This window comes from Cibotium barometz, chromosome 27 (assembly GCF_041138505.1).
Source record: "Cibotium barometz isolate CiBa-2024 chromosome 27, ASM4113850v1, whole genome shotgun sequence".
Lineage (NCBI taxonomy): Eukaryota > Viridiplantae > Streptophyta > Polypodiopsida > Cyatheales > Cibotiaceae > Cibotium > Cibotium barometz.
In genome coordinates this window covers 49,418,825-49,439,979 of record NC_141072.1, presented here as the reverse complement: position 1 = coordinate 49,439,979, position 21,155 = coordinate 49,418,825, and the positions used below count along the sequence as shown (strand labels likewise).

The 21,155-nt window shown below is 47.4% G+C and overlaps 1 protein-coding gene across 1 annotated transcript; it reads right to left on the bottom strand.

Annotated features, from left to right (window-relative positions):
- Positions 1–314: 314 nt before the first annotated feature.
- On the bottom strand, positions 315–20,390 carry CDC25 (Rhodanese/Cell cycle control phosphatase superfamily protein). Its single transcript, XM_086821639.1, has 3 exons — positions 20,196–20,390; positions 842–980; positions 315–756 (listed from the first exon to the last, which is right to left on the bottom strand). The coding sequence occupies exons 1-3, from the start codon at positions 20,279–20,281 to the stop codon at positions 583–585; spliced, it is 399 nt and encodes a 132-aa protein (XP_086677765.1). The 5' UTR covers positions 20,282–20,390; the 3' UTR covers positions 315–582.
- Between the last annotated feature and the right edge of the window lie 765 nt (positions 20,391–21,155).

Genomic DNA, 21,155 nt, shown 5'->3' with positions numbered 1-21,155 from the left:
TGTCTATGTTTCTGACGAGTACTATTAAATAGAAAACCTGTTCTATTTACTTAGTTCAAAAATTAGGTTCAAGTATGAAGAAAGGTTTGTCAACTTTACATATCGACGAAGAGAGTTGATGCTGTTTCACAAGAACCTGCAGCAGGTGCAATACCTGAACGTTCATCTATACTCTCATATGAGGTTCTTTAGGCACACAAAAAGGCTTGCATGGTGAACTCTTTCATTTTTCATTCTTGAATGGAAGGAGCAACATGATCCAAGCCTACTCATTTCACTACTCTTTGCAAATACCTATGTGTAGAAAACATATATGCAGCAAAAAATTGACCTTCGTTATTACCTTTGATACTCAACAATCGTACACAAATGATTTTTCAAATTTTTACCATATTGAGATAGAAGTCACGACAGGCATCACTTTCTCCACTTACAGCTTATTTTCTGATTTACTAGTTTTAGGATGAGAGGCTAGCTCTTCTATGTGGCTAGTCTCACTGAAAAGATTACAGTTGGCGCCTTTCAACTGGCTATGAAGTAGATGTTCTGTTCATAGAAATTTGCTGTAAAGACCCCATAAGATCAACAGCCCTTGCAAGAAGTCTCTGAGCATCGACAAACAGGATGGCCTGCACCTGCCCAACCATTGAAGCCTCTCTCAAGAACATAAACCTTTGGGAAATTATTGATTTCTTTGTTAGATGACAAAGTTGAGATGTGCTCCACTAATCTCAAGGCACAGGTTGGTCCTCTAACCTGAAAAAGTAGAGAGAGACCGAGTGAATACAGCCCTTATGTTTCACAAATCACACAGAGAGATAGATGAAGCATTAGCACCAACCTGGCTTTTGGCACAGTGAAAAACCACAGTCTGCTGGCCTTGGAGTTTTCCCACTAAATCTGGGAGTTGCTCACCAAATGTGTCACTTGCAAAGTGCCAAGAGCCTGCAATGTGCCCATCATAACTTCGTTCTTCATCCCTAAGTTTGAAACAGAATTTAAATCAGTGCACAGTTTTCCTCTCACACACACTTAGTTCGATCTGACAAATCATGGTTTTGTACTGCTGTTTTGGTCCTATGGGCCATATTTGGCCTCTGTGGACGTTAATGCTTTCATTGTCATCATTGTATCTCTCTGTATGGTATGCTAGGGTCACTAGTTGGGACTCCAGATGGATTGTCTCCCACCATTTCAGTAGAGTTCAGACACCCCCATTCCTCCCCCACTCCTCAGAATACCAATCGGATCATCCGGTCAGATCTCCCTAGCCTACACAACCAAACTACATGGCTTGGCCCAACACCACCCCCCCCCCCCCCCCAAAAAAAAAAAAAAAACCACAGATACAGTTCTACAGAGATCGCTTCTTGAGATCACATTGGACAAATTCATCCAAAGGCCGAGATACTTGCACAAGCACACGTCATAAGCCATGCAGATTGTGATTGGACGTCTCATCCCACCGCCTTGGAGTGGAGACAGGGAGAGCTAAGGGCATTGCCAGAGAGGACAGGATCCGTCGACCCTGCTCACAGAAGTCGAGACGGAGGAGCACTACATACCTGGACAGTGGACTGAACCCCTCTCGGAAGAGAGAATGAAACGTCCCCAGGTCTCTTTGAGTACAGGGCATTTGCAATAGTTGACTTCCTCAATGAGCACTGCCTAGGATTATACCTCATGGAGCTCAGGCAGCACCGAGGGTCACTCTTCAGAGCGAGCGAAGCCCAGCTTGGGGACACCTCACAGTGGACCATTACTAGCTTCTTCTAGACACAAGATGGCAGCACCAGCCGGCAATCCTGAGAGGCACCTGTGCCCACACATCCACCATGAGGGTCTAGCCGCCCCATGTCCTGGATGGCCCATGGAACTAGGCTTACATGCTTTAATATGCCTTGGGTTATGCAACTAATAGACTGACTAACATGCCCTAATCCTCAGATGACCTAAATGCGTGTTCTCCAAATGGGTTTACGGAGTTTTATGATGCCATGATGCACATCATAGACAAGCTAACTCTCCATCACTACACTCACATTGAAAGGGGATGGAACAAAGATGAGAATTGGCATTAACAATCATTGTATTTCATCATCCAAGCCAAACATGTTGGCAACCTTTCCATCAACTTGAGCCTTACACCTAAGGTTGGGAGACTGACCTACATAGCTCGTGCCTGACATGTCTCAGACAATGGGGCCACAACATACTTGTTCCTAAAAAGAGTACTAATGATGTAAAATGTTACATTGAATGCTCAGCCACTGCGTCACATAGCACCACAATGCAAGATGCATGTGGCATACCTCTCAAATTCAGGCTTTGTGAATGCCTCGGTCCTAGAACTTCGTGTAGAACTGTCTTTGTCTATGACCAGAACCATGCTTTTATCTATGGAGTAGAATCTGTTCAGGCTCCATGACTTCGGCTTCATCAACCATCTCAAGCTGTTGCTCATCTGAGACCACCTGCAATGCTGGTCCGACATAGAGCTTCAACCGAGAATCATGGGAGATGCTGTGCATAGTCCAACTATCTAGTAGCTTGAGCTTCAAGGAGACATCACTGATTTTTTTTTATGATCAAAAAAGGGCCAAAGCTTTGAAAAGAGATTTTGGGACAACGCTTGTCCACTAGCTTCAATCTCTGCTTCATGATCCGGAGATACACCCAATCCCCTTCTTTGTAGTTAACATCTCTTCTAGACTTGTTGGCTTGCCTAGAGTATGCTTCTTGAGCTTTGGCGAGGCGCTCCTTCACTGACTCAATGATTTTTAAAAATGTTTGTGGTCTTGTTGGCTTCCAAGGAAGGCGACACCATCCTTGTAAGAAGTGATGAGAAACAACGGCCAAAAGCTGTCTCATAAGGAGTCCAACCAATACTAGGTGAATGAGTATCTTTCAGGATTGCCTCTACCAAAGAAAGATAAATGCTCCCACTTCAACTACTGATCATGGCAATACAACTTGAAATGCTAGCTGATTGTATATTTATGTTTGGCCATCTGCTTGTGGATGGAATGTGTTGGACAACTGTAACTTGGTCCCAAAGTTGTCGAACAATGCTCTCCAAAAATGTGAAGTAAACCTGGAGTCCCTGTCAGATGTAATTATCCTTGGCAAACCACAGATGGAGTACCAAAGGTGAAGAAACAAGCAAACGATATATTCTGCTATGGCCATTTGCTTGCACAGAATGAACATGCAAAACTTATTGAAGTAGTCAACAATCATCATGCATTGTGTGTTTTTGGATCCAAATGTTGCCGGAAGGGATCCCACAAAATCCATGCTAATATCTTGGAAAGGTCCTTCTCGAACTGGCAAAGGCTATAGCAACCCTCCATGCTTCGTACGAGGAACCTTAAACCTTTTGGCAAATCTGACATGACTGAACATGTTGATAGACATCCCTCCACATTTTTGGCCAATAAAATAAACGCTCTAGCTTCTCTAATGTATTGTAGATACCACGATGACCTCTGACAAGAGAGTCATGGAATTCGTGAAGAAGTGCATGTCACTTTTCCTTTAGTATTCACAGCCGATTCTTGTAGAACAACCAGTCTTTCTGGATGGTATAGTGACCCGCTTCTAACTAAGTGCCTCCAAAAAATCCTCCTACATATTGTCTAAATCCTTTCCCTATATCTTGAGCACAATGGATTCCTGCAGAGTTTGAATGGTACCTACCTTTGCGACTTAGAGCATCGATAATGGAAAATGATGTATTCAATGATACCTCGAAATTGCTGGAAAATCTGATTCCTCACCTCGCTTGTCTGACACTCCATTGGACACTAGGCATGGCTTGTAGCCATTTAAGTGCCTGATGATCCTTCTTGACTATGAATTCCCTCCCATAAAGGAAAGGCAATGCTTAAGAGCCGTCATCACCCCCAATAACTCTTGGTTATATACCAAATAATTCTTCTTTACGTCATTCAATTTCCAACTATATTAAGCCACTAGGCGCCCTTTCTATTGGAGGATAGTTCTTGCCAGCAGCGGGCTAAATTGCTGGCATCGGTAATCACCTCAAAAGGATCATCCCATGAAACCAACTTGAGAACCGAAGACTTAGAGAACTTTCTTCATTGCATGGAATGCCTCGAGTGCTTTGACCATAACAGACACTTATTGTTGGGATATATCGGTGCCTCCCTGTGTGTGAACAGCCCCTCAAAAGGCTTAGATGTGTGTAGGTGTGTCATTGTGTATGAACCCACCCTTATATGGATAAGGGTGCATTAAATAAGAGTCAAAGGATTTGATACGTTGAAAGTTGTACTTCATATTATCAATCTCATCAAATCCAATTGGGTTCGTGGCCATCATTGTCTTGAGCATTATTTGTCTCTCTCTAACTCTCTCTCTCCGACATGGAGTTCAAGCCTCCATATCTAGGCTGCTACAAACCCTGCACCTTCAATTGGTATCAGAGCACCAGGCTTGCTTCTCAAGAGCACCTCCTTTGTGACGTCTCTAACATTGTATCAATCTGGCATTCACTGTGCTGCAGGCTTGCCTCTGGCTCATTGCGCAAGGCACAGATTTTAGGGTTTTTTGCTACTGCTGCTGAGCGCCTATGACCTACCCCCCATGCTTTGCTAAATTGAGTGGGCTATTTAAGCTCCACGCCAACACCAGGTCTTCTTAGAGCTGCGGGCTGTGCCTATCCTTCTTCGAGTGGTGGATGTCCTTCTTCGAACTGTGGCTATACGCGCAGAAGAACATGACGCCTGCATGGCTTCCTTCAAAGTCTTGAACCTCCAAAAACTGCACCAGCCAGAGCTATGCAATGTTAACTTCATCCTTCTGCATCTGGTTTGACACGTCAGCTCCTCCCATCAAATTACGCATTCGCTAGTTGTTCCAGTGAAGTGGCACATTCACTGCCCACTGTCGCATCAGTGCTTGCTCTTTGCTAGACCCTCTCCAAAGTGGCACTCTATGAACCTTCCTGATCTGAGCCCCACCACATTCAACCTCAAGCAGGTCACTTCTGCCAACATCGACTGTGCCTAGTATCACTCCACGAATCTGTCTCCGTCCACATACAACAGACCGCCATGCTCGCAAAATATTATATGCTGAATTTACAAAATAGAGGATGAGATTGCAAAATCACCCTTCAAACATACTAGAGCATCTTCCATTACAAAGGACACAATACGACCCTTCCAATCTACATGGACGTCATGACTATAAAACCACTCTTTCCCTAGTATAACATCGACCCTATCTAGATTAATAATAAAAAAATCTAGGGACTCTATAAAACTCTGAATAGATATCGGTAATTGAGACACGTGCTTGTCCTATATCTCTCCATGTCCCATTAACAAGTTCACACAATACACGTGATCACTTGGTTGCATCTTCACTCCTAGCTTCTGCACAAGTTTAGCATTAATGAAGTTGGTAGTCCTACCAGGGTCAAAAAGGATGTGTAGAGTCTCGTCTACTAACGCCGACCCGTACGTACATATCAGGTCGGTAGGGCTGAAAACTGCCATATTAAAAGTACATTCCATGCAAGCACTTTGACCTAAAATAATAGTATCAACAGTAGAAACTTGAGCGTTACCTGTTACTTGGGTCAAATGAGCTCCCTTGCTCCTGGCCTTCGGGCAACCAAATGGCCCTTCTAACCGCATGTAAAACATGCACAAACTCTGAAGAAAAGGTGTCCTCCATAGGTACCAAGAGTGCCACCAAAGCCTGCAACACCACAAGCCCCCTCTGCAAAGGGAAAGGGCCACTGGAGAGGAAAACGCAGCAGTGAACAAGTGCTGTCCTGTAGAAAACAGGCCGCCTGCAGTCCAATCTCCAAGTGGGCAATGAAACGCTGATCAACAAGAGCCAGATGGCTGAATTGGTGAAGCCAATCTGAAGGAAAAGCGACCAGCAGGGTGGTGTCCAGAAAACGCAACAGCAAAAGCTATGAATCTGGAAGAAAACGCAGAGGAGTAGGTGCTGAAAACAGGGCTGAATCTGGGGCAGCAGAAAGGTTGCTAACCGGGAGCGATGATACCATGAAAGAGTGCACATAGCGGAAGCAGAGTGGCACTAGAATGTGCTGAACAGAGAGTGCAAGAGAGAGAGAGATATGGAGCAAACTATGCTGAATATACTGAACCAAAACAGTCCCAAGCAAGAGACACAGATAGTACAAGACTGAAAATGAGAAATGAGAGGCCAACATCCACTATTTATAGTGGGGAAGTGCTGGCCAACTGGAGCTCATAAACAGGCCGACTGGAGCTGTTGGACATGGCCGACTGGAAAAATGCCAGAATGGCTGGGAGAAATCCCAGAAAAATAGTAAAAAGGGGTGGCCAGCCCACAAGCAAGGGCCATACAAAAGGGGACCAAATGGGCACCATAAAAGAGCAGAAACTGGGGATGAAAGTGCTAACACCCCCTCTCAGCACCAGATGTTGAACAAACTCCGAGAATCCGAAGATGAGGAGCCAAGGAAGCCTGAGAAACTGGCTTGGTGAACAAATCTACAGCATTCTCCGCGGAAGGACAATACTCCAAACACAAATCTCCAGCAAGAACCCGTTCACGAACATAGTGATACTGAATCTCAATGTGTTTCGTACGAGCATGAAACACAGGGTTCTTGGCGATGGCGATGCAACTCTAATTGTCACACCAAAGAAGAGTATATCCGGTAGGAGGACAGCGGAGCTCCTCCAATAATCTCCGCAACCATATCGCCCCACATACAAACTGCACGGTACTTCGCCTTAGTAGAGGAAAGCGCCACAATAGGCTGCTTTTTACTGCTCCAAGAAATGGCTCCAGACCCAAGTGAAAAAACACAACCAGTGGTCGAACGCCGTGTATCTAGATCTCCAGCCCAGTCTGAGTCAGACCATCCAACAAGAGTGCGTCCTTGGCCATAAAAGATGCCAAAATCCAGAGTGCCACGCAAGTACCGAAGAACTCTGAGAGCACACCGCCAATGCTACTGACAGGGTTTGGATGAGAAGGAACTCAATAAACTGACTGTGAAGCATATGTCCAATCGGGAGTAGGTCAACCATACCAAACAACTGACGAGAACCCGATATTGTCCCTGGAGAAGCATCAAGTGAAGAAAGCTTCTCACCAATATCCAATAGGAGAAGATAGTGGTTTGCACCTTGTCATCTGAAATCTGTCGAGAATCTCCCGAGTGTACTTCTGCTGAGAGAAGAAAATGCCCTTCGAGTTCTGCCAAATCTCAAGGCCAAGAAAATAATGCAAGAGGCCAAAATCCGTCATCTCAAACTCTGTCTCCAAAGCATCCATAACAGAACGGATCCGCACAGAATAAGAACCTGTAAAGATGAGGTCATCAACATAGACCACAATCAACCCCCTCTCAAGGAGGATATAAAGGTACGAATCTGCATGAGAACGGCGCAAGCCGAGCTTCTGAAAGAACTCATCTATCCGCTGGTACCATAAAGGTTCGAATCTACATGAGAACGGTGCAGGCCGAGCTTCTGAAAGAACTCATCAATCTGCTGGTACCAAGCCCGCAGAGCCTGCTTTAGACCATATAAAGCCTTCTTCAGCCGATACACATGATCCTGTTTGCCCAGAACAACAAATCCTGGCGGTTGATCAATATAAACCTCCTGTGTAAGCTCTCCATTCAAGAAAGCCGACTTGACGTCCATCTGGAAAACGGGCCATATATGATGTCCTGCAAGTGCCAGAACGGTGCGAATGGTAGTCATCCGGGCCGTCGGAGCGAAGGTCTCATCGAAGTTGACACCAAGGCGCTGAGCATAACCCCCGGCAACCAACCTCGCCTTGTGCTTGTCCAAGCTGCCATCAGCTCGGAACTTTGATTTGAAAATCCAACGCACACCAATCACCTTACGCTGCAGAGGCCGAGGCACCAAAATCCAAGTGCCATTCCGTTCGATAGCATTCAGCTCTGTCTGCATAGCATGACGCCAAGACTCATGTGAAAGAGCCTCGTCTGCAGAAGTGGGATGAGAAGGACCATTAATGATTGTAGACATAAGAGCATAATTAACAAACATGTTGCCCTCATGAATTTGTTTCCGTGTAACTTTGGAAGAACGCCGAAGAGAACCAGGCGGAGGAGCAGAAGGAAGCTCACGTAACCCAAAGTCACGAATTGTCTGATAATACCAACCAGGTACAGATCTGCTCGAACTCGCCGGAGGAGGACCAGGGTCATCATCATCTGACTGAGTATCCTCAGTTGGAGGTGTAACAACAACAGCGGGAGGAGGAGGAGGTGCACGAAGAAGAAGCTCACCACCCCACTCTGAAGATGTAGGAGTCTCGTCGAACACCACATCACGGCTCACAACAACTTTACCGGCCTGAGGATCATAAAGACGCTGAGCATCTGCTGTACGCACGTGAGAGAGAACAGCATCCTGACAGTTCAACATCAGGAAGGAGAAAACACGTCGATCATTCAACTGCCAAATATCAATCTGTGTCTGAGTCACACCGCCGGAAGCAAGGGTGGGAGGGGTGGCATTGGCCGGTGTAACAAGCCAATCCCAGAGATCCACGCCACGCAAGGCCGATTTCACCTTCACCTTCCATATGGTGTAGTTGGAACCATCCAACTTGGCAGACTCAGCAAACATATGAAGAGAAGTGGGAGCAACCATCACAAAAGCTTGGGCTCAATCTCAAGAAATGCACAAACTCTGAAGAAAAGGTGTCCTCCACAGGTACCAAGAGTGCCACCAAAGCCTGCAACACCACAAGCCCCCTTTGCAAAGGGAAAGGGCCACTGGAGAGGAAAACGCAGCAGTGAACAAGTGTTGTCCTGTAGAAAACAGGCCGCCTGCAGTCCAATCTCCAAGTGGGCAATGAAACGCTGATCAACAAGAGCCAGATGGCTGAATTGGTGAAGCCAATCTGAAGGAAAAGCGACCAGCAGGGTGCTGTCCAGAAAACGCAGCAGCAAAAGCTATGAATCTGGAAGAAAACGCAGAGGAGTAGGTGCTGAAAACAGGGCTGAATCTGGGGCAGCAGAAAGGTTGCTAACCAGGAGCGATGATACCATGAAAGAGTGCACAGAGCGGAAGCAGAGTGGCACTAGAATGTGTTGTACAGAGAGTGCAAGAGAGAGAGAGATATGGAACAAACTATGCTGAATATACTGAACCAAAACAGTCCCAAGCAAGAGACACAGATAGTCTCATAAGTGAGGGAGCAAAATATGTACAAGACTGAAAATGAGAAATGAGAGGCCAACACCCACTATTTATAGTGGGGAAGTGCTGGCCGACTGCAGCTCATAAACAGGCCAACTGGAGCTGTTGGACATGGCCGACTGGAAAAATGTCAGAATGGCTGGGAGAAATCCGAGAAAAATAGTAAAAAGGGGTGGCCAGCCCACAAGCAAGGGCCATACAAAAGGGGACCAAATGGGCACCATAAAAGAGCAGAAACTGGGGATGAAAGTGCTAACACCAAATACCCTCTGTAGGGCCCCCACCACACGGATGGTGTATTTGCTTTATTAGAATGATGTAAATCTGAAAAGAAAATACAGAAATCTTGACCTTTCTTGGTTGAGAAAACTCTACCCTTGACCTGCAGTCCTTCACCCCTTTGCTTTAGCAACTCCTTGGCTTGTCTAGCCCTTGTTTGCCTTGGCTCTTGGTGAAAAATGAGATGAAACAATGGGATTGTGGGCTTCTCTATTTATACTACTCCACAAAGGGCAGTCGGCCAGCTTAAGTCGAGTCGGCCAGCCCTGATTTGTCCCACGACTGATAATCAGCATTAAATGCTGGAAAAATCACATAAAAAACTGCGCATCATTCCCTAGATGGTTGGGCATCAGGCGCCTGCTTTAAGCCAGGTTTGGGCACCTTTTCTAGGCTGTTTGGGGACTGGGCAGCCTGTATGGGCTGCCCCATACTTGCCCTACACCCCTCCTAGGGCTGGATAACCAGTCGGCTACCCCTGGCCTGCCCCTAGGGCTGTCCTACAGCCTTGGCCCTCATGGGATGCCCACACTACGACTTGGGGTAGCCCTATGGGCTGGCCCCTTGTTCTAAAAGCAAACCCTAACTAACTACACAGTGATCTGGCATCCGGTACCATACCAGATACACAGAATCACTGACATCATTCCAGAGGGAGACTCACAACGCGGACTGGCACTGTTTCATGTGTAGGACAGTGCACACCTAACCTTGTCCTCTTGTGCAGGACAATGCACACCTGACCTCGGACGACTAAGATGGATCCCTGGCTGACTTGTCCCGGACTGGGCTCACATGGGACGAGTTCACCATCCCAAGTCCTGCACCTTCTGTACAGATATGTCTACGTGGCATCCAAGTGCGGGATGCACGTAACATCTGGTGTGGGCATAAGCCCACTGGGTCCACCAAGGAATGGCCTCACCTTCCAAGAACCAACTGGCTAAGATCACTCTGTCAGTCTCATTCTTTCTAACTGTGGCAAAGTAAGCTTCAAACTGATGCAACCATGAATAAAGAGTTGTGGGATCGAGTTTACCATTATACTTACTGAAGTTCATTTTCTCCAGAAAATGATTCGAGGAAGCCGCTGGTATCAATCTGGCATCCAAAGCTGCAAGGTAACGCTCATGTTCCACGCGTCGCATGGCTTCGTCTTCGCGTTGTCAGATCTCCAATGCACGCATCTGCAACTCAAGCATCGAACTCGGTTGCGGTCGTGACCTTGCGAGATGGTCCTTGTGTAGAGGATCTGGAATCTGAGATACGGAAAGAGAGGGAGGAGATGGAAAACGCGGTGCTGGAGAATGGGTGCGCTCCTCCAGAGCCAGGATCTACGCCTTTTGCTCTTCCAACTTGGTAGTTTGGTCTGCAATTGCTCACATCATCTGTTGGAACATCTCTGTAACACTCATGCCTGATGCCCTGGCTGTGCTGCTTGGTACACTTTGGTCCCAAGGTTCTTGGTCTCTCTCGTCGTCGAAGCTTGCCATAGCAGGAAAACACACTTTCTTTCTGAAGCGCAATCTAACCACCCACTATGTGTGCGGGTGACTTCTAGAGGCTGAAAACCAACTGTCCTTCGAGGGACAGGAGTCACTCCGAAAGGGGTGGTCCACCGGAGTTGGAAAACCAACCACACGAGCGAGAAAAAATTCCTGGTTTCTTGCTGAATCTTTACACTTGAAGTAGGCTCTAATACCACTATAACATGCGGAAGCTTCGGTGGAGATCAGTAACTTCAATGCTCAGAAAAACAGCACACTTGTCGCGGCGAAATTAACACACAAAACTGAATATAGATGTGCAGAAAAATAGAGAGAGAGAGAGAGGGAGAAGAGGACATAGTATTGGGTCCCGAATACCCTCTGTAGGGCCCCCACCACGAATGGTGTATTTGCTTTTATTAGAATGATGCAAAACTGAAATAAAAGATTGAACCTGAACCTTCTTGGTTGAGATAGATCTCTGCCCTTGACCTTCAATCCTCCACCCCTTTTGCGTTAGCTTGTCCTTGGCTGTCCTAGCCCTTTGTTCAGCGTCAGCACTTGGTGAATTATGAGATGAATGGACTGAACCAAGCAATGGGTATTTATACCCTTCAGGGATGCTAGTCGGCTGGTTTAAAACCAGTCGGCTGCCTGAAAATTGCTCCACGACTAGAATATTCAGCAATAAATGCGGTAAAAATCTGCGCATCACTTAAGGGTGCTGGCCACCATGCACATAAACTAATGGATGTTGGGCTGCCTATGTGGGCTGTGTCAGAATACGCAGCGGAGATGATGACAAAATCTAGAAACACAAGCAAACGCAATGCAGAAAAACAGCACAAGAGAGAGAGTTAGAGATAGAGGCGTGTAACTCCGCTCTATATACACAAAGAAGATCCTGAATAATGATACAAATGTGGCAAGGGCTGTGGGGCCATTTTATATGGCCCCCAAACAACAGTCGGCCTGCTGTAGCACAGCCGACAGGAGCATGTCCACCACGACTAGCCAAAAATACTAGTCGGCCAGGTGTGAACTGTCAACCAGCATCAGAAAAGGTGTCCACGACTTGTATCACACAGTCAGCCACCACCAATAATCACAGATGCAATCGGCCAAGACAAGTGTCCTCCTGCCAACACCACAGGGCTACCTCCCAAGCCACAGAAAAATGGGAAAAAATGGGGGAAAAATACGGGGAGTGAGAAAAAATGAGAACACCTACAAGGGCGGGCACACCCACAACAAAGGCCCTGGTGTCTAGATAAAGACAGGAGATGACTTCTAACACCCCCTCTCAGCTTCTGGCTGTGAAACCAACCACAGGGAGCTGGGGTGCTGCCTGAGCAAATCCTGAGATAGTGACTTCGTGAAGAGGTCCACCGTACTATCCTCCGTGAAAAGAACTCTAGCAAGATGTCATCAGCAACGATCTGTTCACGAACAAAGTGCCTCTGGATAACCGTGGGTTCCTCCAGCGGAAGCCCAGTCTTGCCATGCAACCTCACCACCTCACAAACAGCATCACAAGCAGCCCGGTACTCTGCCTCTGTCGATGACAAGGCAAAAGATGACTGCCTCTTACTCCTCCATAAAACTGCTCCTGGGCCTGAAGTAGATCTCCTCGTTTCTGGATCTCCTCCCCAATCTAAGTCACTCCAACCGTGGAGTCGGACTCCATCCATCAATCCCCCTCTTGTGTAAAAGAGACCAAGATCCTTCACATGCTGCAGAAACCAGAAGATACGCAATCCTCCATCCCAAAGAGTCATCTGCAACCATGAACTCAACTGCCTCATCAGGAAGCTCCCGTCCAATCTGGTATCCATCAACCAAATCAATGAACCATTCTGCTTCTAAGTCAAAGAGACATCACACTGCTCACAAGGATCAACACCTGTTACGGTGGAAAGCCAAGTCCTAGAAACGCGCTGTAGACCACGCAAGGCCTTCTGAAACCTGTTAACCACCCCCTCTGAATCCGGAACCACAAAGCCTAGAGAATGTGCAAAGCACCTCCTGCAAGTAATCAACTGCCACCTGCCTGGCTTTCCGAAAGGTCCCCGTGGAAAGAACATCCTCAACTACTGGAGGTTCTTTGTCCCGAATACTACGAGACATCAAAGCATAAGTTACCTGTTCAGTTTCCTCTGACTGACGAACACAAGAACTACCAACATCAGTACTGGAGAGTTCCTGCCAACTGCTGCTATCTACTGGTAAGCTATAAACCATCTGGTCCCGGAAAGCCTGTACCTGCAACGTATCCACACTTGAGTGGCCATTACCAGACTGCCACTCATCACAAACCTGAGGACCTGGGAGAGAGAGTGCTGAAAGCTTATAAACTCCATTCTCCACTCCGCCTTCCCAAACCACTTGGCATGTTGCTTTGTCTTGAAGAGCAACAAAATGCTCATCAAACTCCACCCGTACGCCAGTCTTGCAAACCTGATGCACTGACAACAGATGAAAACCAAGTGCCGGAACATACAATACCTCGGAGGAATGCTTCCCCTCTCTGCCATCGGGAACTATCTCCATCCTGCCCTCACTGTGAACTGGGATAGTGGACGTATCCCCAGTAAGAATATGACCAGAAAGCCTGTAGAGATCCTCTAAACCGGAACGAGAAGGAGTCATGTGCCTGGAAGCACCACTATCGAGAATCCACTCCCGAGTATCCGTTGCGGAGAGTCCTCCAATCTCCTCCCTGCCTGAAGAAAATGAAACATCAGTGTCCACCACCTCCAGGTGCACAAAAGCCAGAGTCTTCATGATTGCTGCTGAGGAATCTTCATCCTTCTCGGTCTTCCGCTTGGGACACTGCCTCCAATAGTGGCCTTTCTCGCCACAATCATTACAGGTCCTCTCTGCCTTTAGTTTCTCGCGGTCAGTAAAACGGACATCTTCTCAGAAGACTTCTCCGATGAAGCCTTCCCCTTGCCCGAGTTACGGCCTTTCGACCGTTGGCCAGTTAAGGCCTCCGAACCTCCACCTTGAGGAGGGTTCGTGAATCGTTCCTCCTGGTCCAGGACCATGGGCACAAGCTCCTCCCATGTGATGGTGCTGAGCCTGCCACTGGTAATCAAAGACGAGTAAAATGCTGAGTACGAAGAGGGCAAGTGTGACAGCAACGTTATGGCCATGTCCTCTGACGATATCTCCTTCCCAGCCTGAAGAACTTCCTACTGAATAGCCTGCAGCTTGTTAATATGCTCCTGCATCGTCGACAATTTTGCAGGGTTCATAACCCGCATCTGTACTTCCAAGGAAATCCTCTTCATGGGCGATACCCTGTTGTAAAGTGAGGCCAAATGCTGCCATATACCTCTGGCCAGCGTCATATGCTTTACATGATTGATTACTTGTGGTGTGCAGTTGAGAAAGATAAATGAACGGACCCTGGCGTTGACACGATCCCACATCTGTGTCTGAGCCTCCCGGTCCTTCCGGATCGATGGTAACTCCCCTTCCTCAACTTCCGGCCGTGGAACACCAACAACGACGAAATCAACGAGGTCGTAAGACTCCAGAACAGATTCCATCATAACCTTCCATATGCCGTAGTTGCTCCCGTCCAACTGACGGTCCACCGAGAACGTGGGGAGTGTCGGGATCTTCGCATGCCTCTCGGCCATCTCAAACAGATCTGCCATTGCGGGGATGTACTCTGAAAAGGGTGGGTGGGTGGGAACAAAGAAGAACTAAAACCTGCAAGTGGCTGTCCAGCAAATCAGCCCGCCTTCCTCTTGCACCTTCTGTTCCCAATCAGCCCAAAACAGTCCACCAATTAGCAACACAGTAGTCCCCCTCTTGCTCACACAAATCCCAAGACCTATCTAGAGCCTAGGGCTCTGATACCGTGTTAGAATACGCAGCGGAGATGATGACCAGATCTGGGACACAAGAGAGAGAGAGAGATATAGGCGTGTAACTCTGCTCTGATATACACAAGAAGATCCCGGGTATGATACACAAGTGGTATGGGAGCTGGGGGCCTATTTATATGCCCCCAGATGAGCAGTCGGCCTGCTGAAGAAAGCTCCACGACTGCAGCATCAGTCGGCCAGCACTAAATGAAGCCCACGACTGCATACATCCAGTCAACCACAGCAGTACAGAGGTCCACGACTGCTGTTGGGCAGTCGGCCAGTCACCTGTCTGCTGGTGGGTCAGTCGGCCAGCCACTCAGTGCTCCTGCCAACTCAGAACTGCCTCCCAACCCACAGAAAAAATGGGAAAAATAAGGAAAAAATGCGGAGAGTGGGGAAAAATGATAAAACACCTCATAAGGGCGGGCACACCCACAACAAAGGCCCTGGTGTATAAAACTGGACAGGAGATGACTTCTAACAATACCATGTCAAAATACGCGGCGGAGATGATGACAAAATCTGGAAACACACGAGCAAACGCAATGCAGAAAAACAGCACGAGGGAGAGAGAGAGATAGATAGAGGCATGTAACTGTGCTCTATATACACAAAGAAGATCCCGAATAATGATACAAATGGGGCAAGGGCTGTGGTTCCATTCTGTATGGCCCCCAAACAGCAGTCGGCCTGCTGTAGGACAACCGACACAGGAGCATGTCCACCGCGACTAGCAAAAAATACTAGTCGGCCAGCATCAGAAAAGGTGTCCACGACCTGGATCACACGGTCGGCCAGCACCAATAATCACAGATGCAGTCGTCCAAGACAAGTGTCCCCTGCCACCACAGGGCTACCTCTCCCAAGCCACAGAAAAATGGGGGAAAAATACGGGGAGTGAGCAAAAATGAGAACAACACTTACAAGGGCGGGCACACCCACAACCAAGGCCCTAGTGTCTAGATAAAGACAGGAGATGACTTCTAACAGGCTGCCCCACACTTGGCCTACAGTCCCCTAGGGGCTAGTTACCTTGTCGGCTGCCTGTCCAGGAGCCCTAGGGCTGTCCTAGGGCCCTTCCATGGCCATCCCATGGCTGGTGGGTAGAGCCAAGGCCTTCTTGGCCCCTATGGGGGTGGTTCTATACCTCCCCCACGCCCATATCTGTCCTTGGGGTAGCCCTATGGGGTGGCCCCTTTCCTATATGCAAACCCTAATTGTCTACACAATGATCTGGCAGCCAGTATCATACCAGATACATAGAACCACTGACATCATTACAGAGGGAGACTCATAGCGCGGATTGGCACTGTTTCATGTGCAGGACAATGCACACTTGACTTCGGACGACTGGAATGGAACCCTGGCTGACTCGTTTCGGAGTGGGCTCACATGGGACGAGTTTTCCATCCCAGGTTCTGCACCTTCTGTACAGATATGTCTACGTGGCATCCAAGTGCGGGATGCATGTGACATATTTGGGCAGATTTTCAGAGATAGTTTCGGGAAGAGTTTCTCTAGGCGGAGGATTGTTAAAATATTGCATCCACTTCTCCATAAACTCGAAGAAGATCGTGCAAGCCGAAAATCTTAGAGTTGAACAGACAATCGGAACATACACTGGGGCAAGAAAGCACATTGACTGAAGTACCTGTCAAAGACAACTGGTTGGCTGCCTTTATCTTGGGTCCTGCGTTGGCCTTAGCACCTTTCTTCTTCGGGCACTCGTTACGCATGTGTCCTTTTTCTTCGCAGATGAAGCAATGTCCTTCCTTCTTGAGCTTCAAAGCCTTGAGGAGACAGTTTTTCTTTGTTGAAGTTGAATTAGAATTCTTTGAAGGTTGGTCCGTAGACTTTCCTTCTATCATGCTAGTTATCGGCGCAGAGAACAACTTTTTGCGCTTGTTCCCCTACTCGGTTACGGTCTTGGTTTTAGAAGAGACCATCGTATCATCGTAAATACACGCTAAGTAAATGGCCTCGTTTGAAGTTTTGCAGTTGTTATTCTTGACCTGTAAACGGTACGAGTCTGGTAATCCTGCTACGAAGAAACCCAAAAGAGTAGTTGAATCCATCTTCGTAGCTTTCATCTACAAGTCTCTAAATTTCTGGAGGTAGACCTCATAAGTGAGATTCTACAAGGTCATGGTCAAACTGGCAAATTGAGCAACTATATCGTAGTCATCCTCCTTCTTGAGGAACTCCTTCTTAAAGACTTCTTCAAACTACACCCAGGTTGTCAATTTAGTTCTGAGTTCTTTCCACTAGAGTAAAGCCTTGCCCGAGAGGAAACCTGCTGCTAACTAAATCTTTTTTTCATTGCCATATGAATGAAACTGGAAGTGGACCTACCACTTATGTCACCATGTGTCCACAATCTCCTTGGTACCTTGCTTTTGCTCGCTCCGAACTGCTTCGGAGTTATGCTGGGACCTAAAGCAGACGCCAAGGTATTCATGCCCGAGAGAGTAGACAGAGTAGGGCCAATAAAGAGATGGAATTCTGCAAAGTCTACATCTGCAGAGCGACCTGTGCCTGATGCTCCGCGAAAGAAGTCTCGAAAGTGACTTTAAACTCCCAAAAATCAAATTTAGTCACGAAATCTTCAAAAAGACAGCCATCGACGGCCTCAAGAGCCGGCAGGGCTTTGTGTTCGAGAGCGGGCTCCATATCTGATTCTTGGGTCGACATCCCAGAAGAGAAGAGGCGAGGAGCAAACTAAGTCTTCGAGAAACAAAAGCTCCCGAAAGCCTCTGAGCACGAAGGGTGCTAAAGATTCATAGGGTCAAGGCTGTTAGACATCATCCCCTACTTGCTGGCTTCCTATTTGGTGTCCTATTTTAGCCTTTAAGACTGACCATGTTAGCCTGAGGGACTGGTCACCTCTCACATATATTTTACCCATATTTTATTCCCATTTTATGGTCCTGGATATTTTCCCAGTTGTGGAGGCATCTTATCTCCAGTCGGCTGCCTTCATGTAGGCAAATATATAGCCGGCATGCCTCCCTCATTATTCATTGCTTGCCTAGCTTGTCTAGCTGCAGTCCCTCACATACGAGGTTCTCGCCTCTTGCTCGGGACATGTATTCCTTTTGGTGATGATGTTGAGAGCAGGTTCTCACCTGTGTTTCCTCTCCATCTCTCTCTCACTCTCTCTCCTGTGTTTCCAATTTCCCTTCTTCCGCTACACATTCTATCACCGGCCACCAAGAACAAAAAAAGAGAGTCAGCAAGAAGCCTGCTCGAGAACACCTGTGCGAAAACTCATGCTGGTGTTTTTTTTTCTTTTGCAAGCTGACGTTGCCACACTAACGTGGTTTAAGCCCAAGCGAGGTTTTAAACAGCCACCCTGGATGCGCTTTTTTTTAGCCACGCTGGTTGCGTTTTTTATTAAACCTGCCACGTTGAGCGAAAGGCCACACTACGCTTTTCTTTTCCAGGCGGGTAGCTCTCAAAACGAATCTACGCTAGAACTTAAGAAAAGGTCAAGCGAATTTTATTTTTATTTTTGTAAGGGCCACCTTCAAAAAACATGCATAAGGTCCTTCAAAAGGCTAAAAAATACGGGGAGTCTTTAAAAAACGTAAAGGCTTTAAAAAAAGCGCCACACCCTGGCTGCATGCCACATGCCTACAACAGGAACCAAGAATAAAAAAAGAGATTCTCGATCCTCTCTCTCTCTCATGCACAGCCTACAAGGCTTCCTTCTCTTGCCTTCCCCCCCTTCACTACCGACTTCTTGACCACAACACTAGCTTCTCTTCCCCACGATGCATACAAGAAAAAAAAAATACGCTGAAATCTGAAAAAACAGTAGTAAACATGAAAAACAGCATTGTGGCCGAGCTCATACCCCTTCTTGACCTCTTTCTTTTCCTACCTACCAGCTTGCTCGCTCTCCAGACTCCGAGACACGCTCTGATACCACTGTCAAACCTCCATCATAGGGCAAACCTACTACAAGACCCAAAACCTACAAAACAAAGCCATAAATCGTGAAGGGGGTGCAGGCCTGACTCACCACCCAACCATGACAGCCATGGACAAAGCCCACAAGACCTAGCTGTCCCCACCGAGCCACGAGCTGAGCTAACTAGCTAGACGTACCGACCAGTCTCTACCCCATGATGTCCCATACCGCCACGGAGCTACCCTCGTGGGCCTCTAGACTACTGCCGGCCTGGGGTGCATGAAGCAGGTGCACGTCTGCACTAGATCTAGGCTCATGACCGCAGAGCTCTCGCATAGCCTCGCAAGTCTCTCACTAACTGACTAACCTTGGCCACCCTTTTATAGGCTCTTGGCCGGTCTCACTGGGTGTCCACACATGGGTGCCTGCCTATCAGTCCATCCCTAGCCCAGCTCGCCAATCTGCCTGCCTAGCTCCAAGCTACCCCAAGCCTCGAAGCTAGTCTTGTGTGTGTGCTGCACACGGTAGATACACTCTATGCAAATGATACGAAAGGTGTCCCATATATGGGTGTATGTCTTGAACCATTCGGGAGCCTATTGGGTTGCAAAATTCACTCTAAATATCTCCTTAATCGTTGTCAAATCCAGGACTAATGATGAGGTTATCCATGTCCACGGTTGTGCACACGACATCCCCTCCACCTAGACTTGAAAACAGGTTGGAAACCTGTCATCCTTCCTTCCTAGACTGCTGACTTTATTGGCTAGACAATGTGTCAGAAGAAGTCATCTAATGCCAATTTGTGTGAAAAACCTCACCTCCACATCAGTTGCAATCTGCAGACAAGATTGCCGGCACACAGATGAAGATGGCCGATTTACAGTTGGGCATCCTCTGCCAAGGGCACCAGCAACCAAAAAGTGCCCTGCGGATGTTCACATGCCATGGCCAGGCAAGTAAGAAGCCGGTCTGTCAGGGTCTATTTGAGCAGGCCCCACCAGCTCACAGAATGTGAACAGGCCCAGTTGTGGCATGGATCTGGAACTGCCTGGGCTCAGCCACAGACACTTCCCAACACTCTCGTCTTCACTATCAAAGTAAGCAGCGAGCTCAAGCATTGCACAGCCCACAGATGCCAGTTCCAGGATGATTTTATTTCCTATCCAGCCTTCTTACACGTTTGGTACAGTCATGACGATTAGCTTCAAGCTCGTTGCTACATCAAAATTGCTGTGATCTGACCCTTTGTTAGCCTTGCATTAGCAAACAAGACATTGAACATTAAGTTTTGGTTCATCCCCAGATGAAGAAAAAACAACTGGCTCCTAGTATCTACCTAGGTAGCCGCGTATCAGCGAAAGAAAAAAAAAAGGGTATCTACCTAGGTAGCTTCGAAGGAAGGGACCTTATTCACCTGACATCGATGATGGCGAGCTTTGACGAGGGCTGCAAGCGCACGAGCTCAGCTGCGGTGATGTAGGAGAAGGGAGCCGAGGTCATGACTTCCTGCCTCGCTTCTTGCACTTCCTTCTGTTGCAATGGGAGCCTACAAATACGGCATCAAGACACTAGAGCCGTCAATTTTGCTGCCCGCCGGTTCACAACTGGCCGGCGGATGTGAAAGCCGTCCGCCTGGGATTTTGCCGGACATTGTCCTCCGTCATCTTCACTAATAGGTCGACTAAGTAGTTTATGGAGGAATTACTTGCCTAGCGCCATCCAAGTTAGCATTTGAGGTGGGCCATCATGGAAGGTGTATGCGGACAGTCTGAAGTCAAACAATGTGAAATCACCTTTTGCCACCTGGCAAGGCCTCCCATGTCGGCGAACGTGTGTGAAACCCCCCTCGGCTCAAGATCTGGTCAGTTAAGGACCTTCACATCAGTGAAAACTAGAAATCCGCATTTCGCCTTGAGAAATCCCACTTTTGTTGCATATTCAAAAAAGCATGCTCTCTTTTTCTATTCACCCAAATTGTGCTATGTACCTATTCACCCAAATTGTGTTATTAATGCCCTAAGACAATAAAGGTTTAAGCTTAGGCTTATGTTTGAATCTCGTTTCTTGTGGAACCCTCATTTTGCATACCTTCCCACACGCAAGCCTACATCCCTCCCCCTCCTCTAGACCCAATTGATGTTTTTTCTTCTCTTGCATTACTATAGCAAGCATGTACGCCCTGTAACGTCCTCCCTATAGCATTAACGAATCCTTGTCAAAAATGAGAGAGAGAGAGAGAGAGAGAGAGAGAGAGAGAGAGAGAGAGAGAGAGAGAGAGAGCAAAGGTTGTGAAGTTACCCCATCCCATCAACCTCCCCTTTGACCCCTATCAAAAATGAGAGAGAGAGAGAGAGAGAGAGAGCAGAGGTTGTGA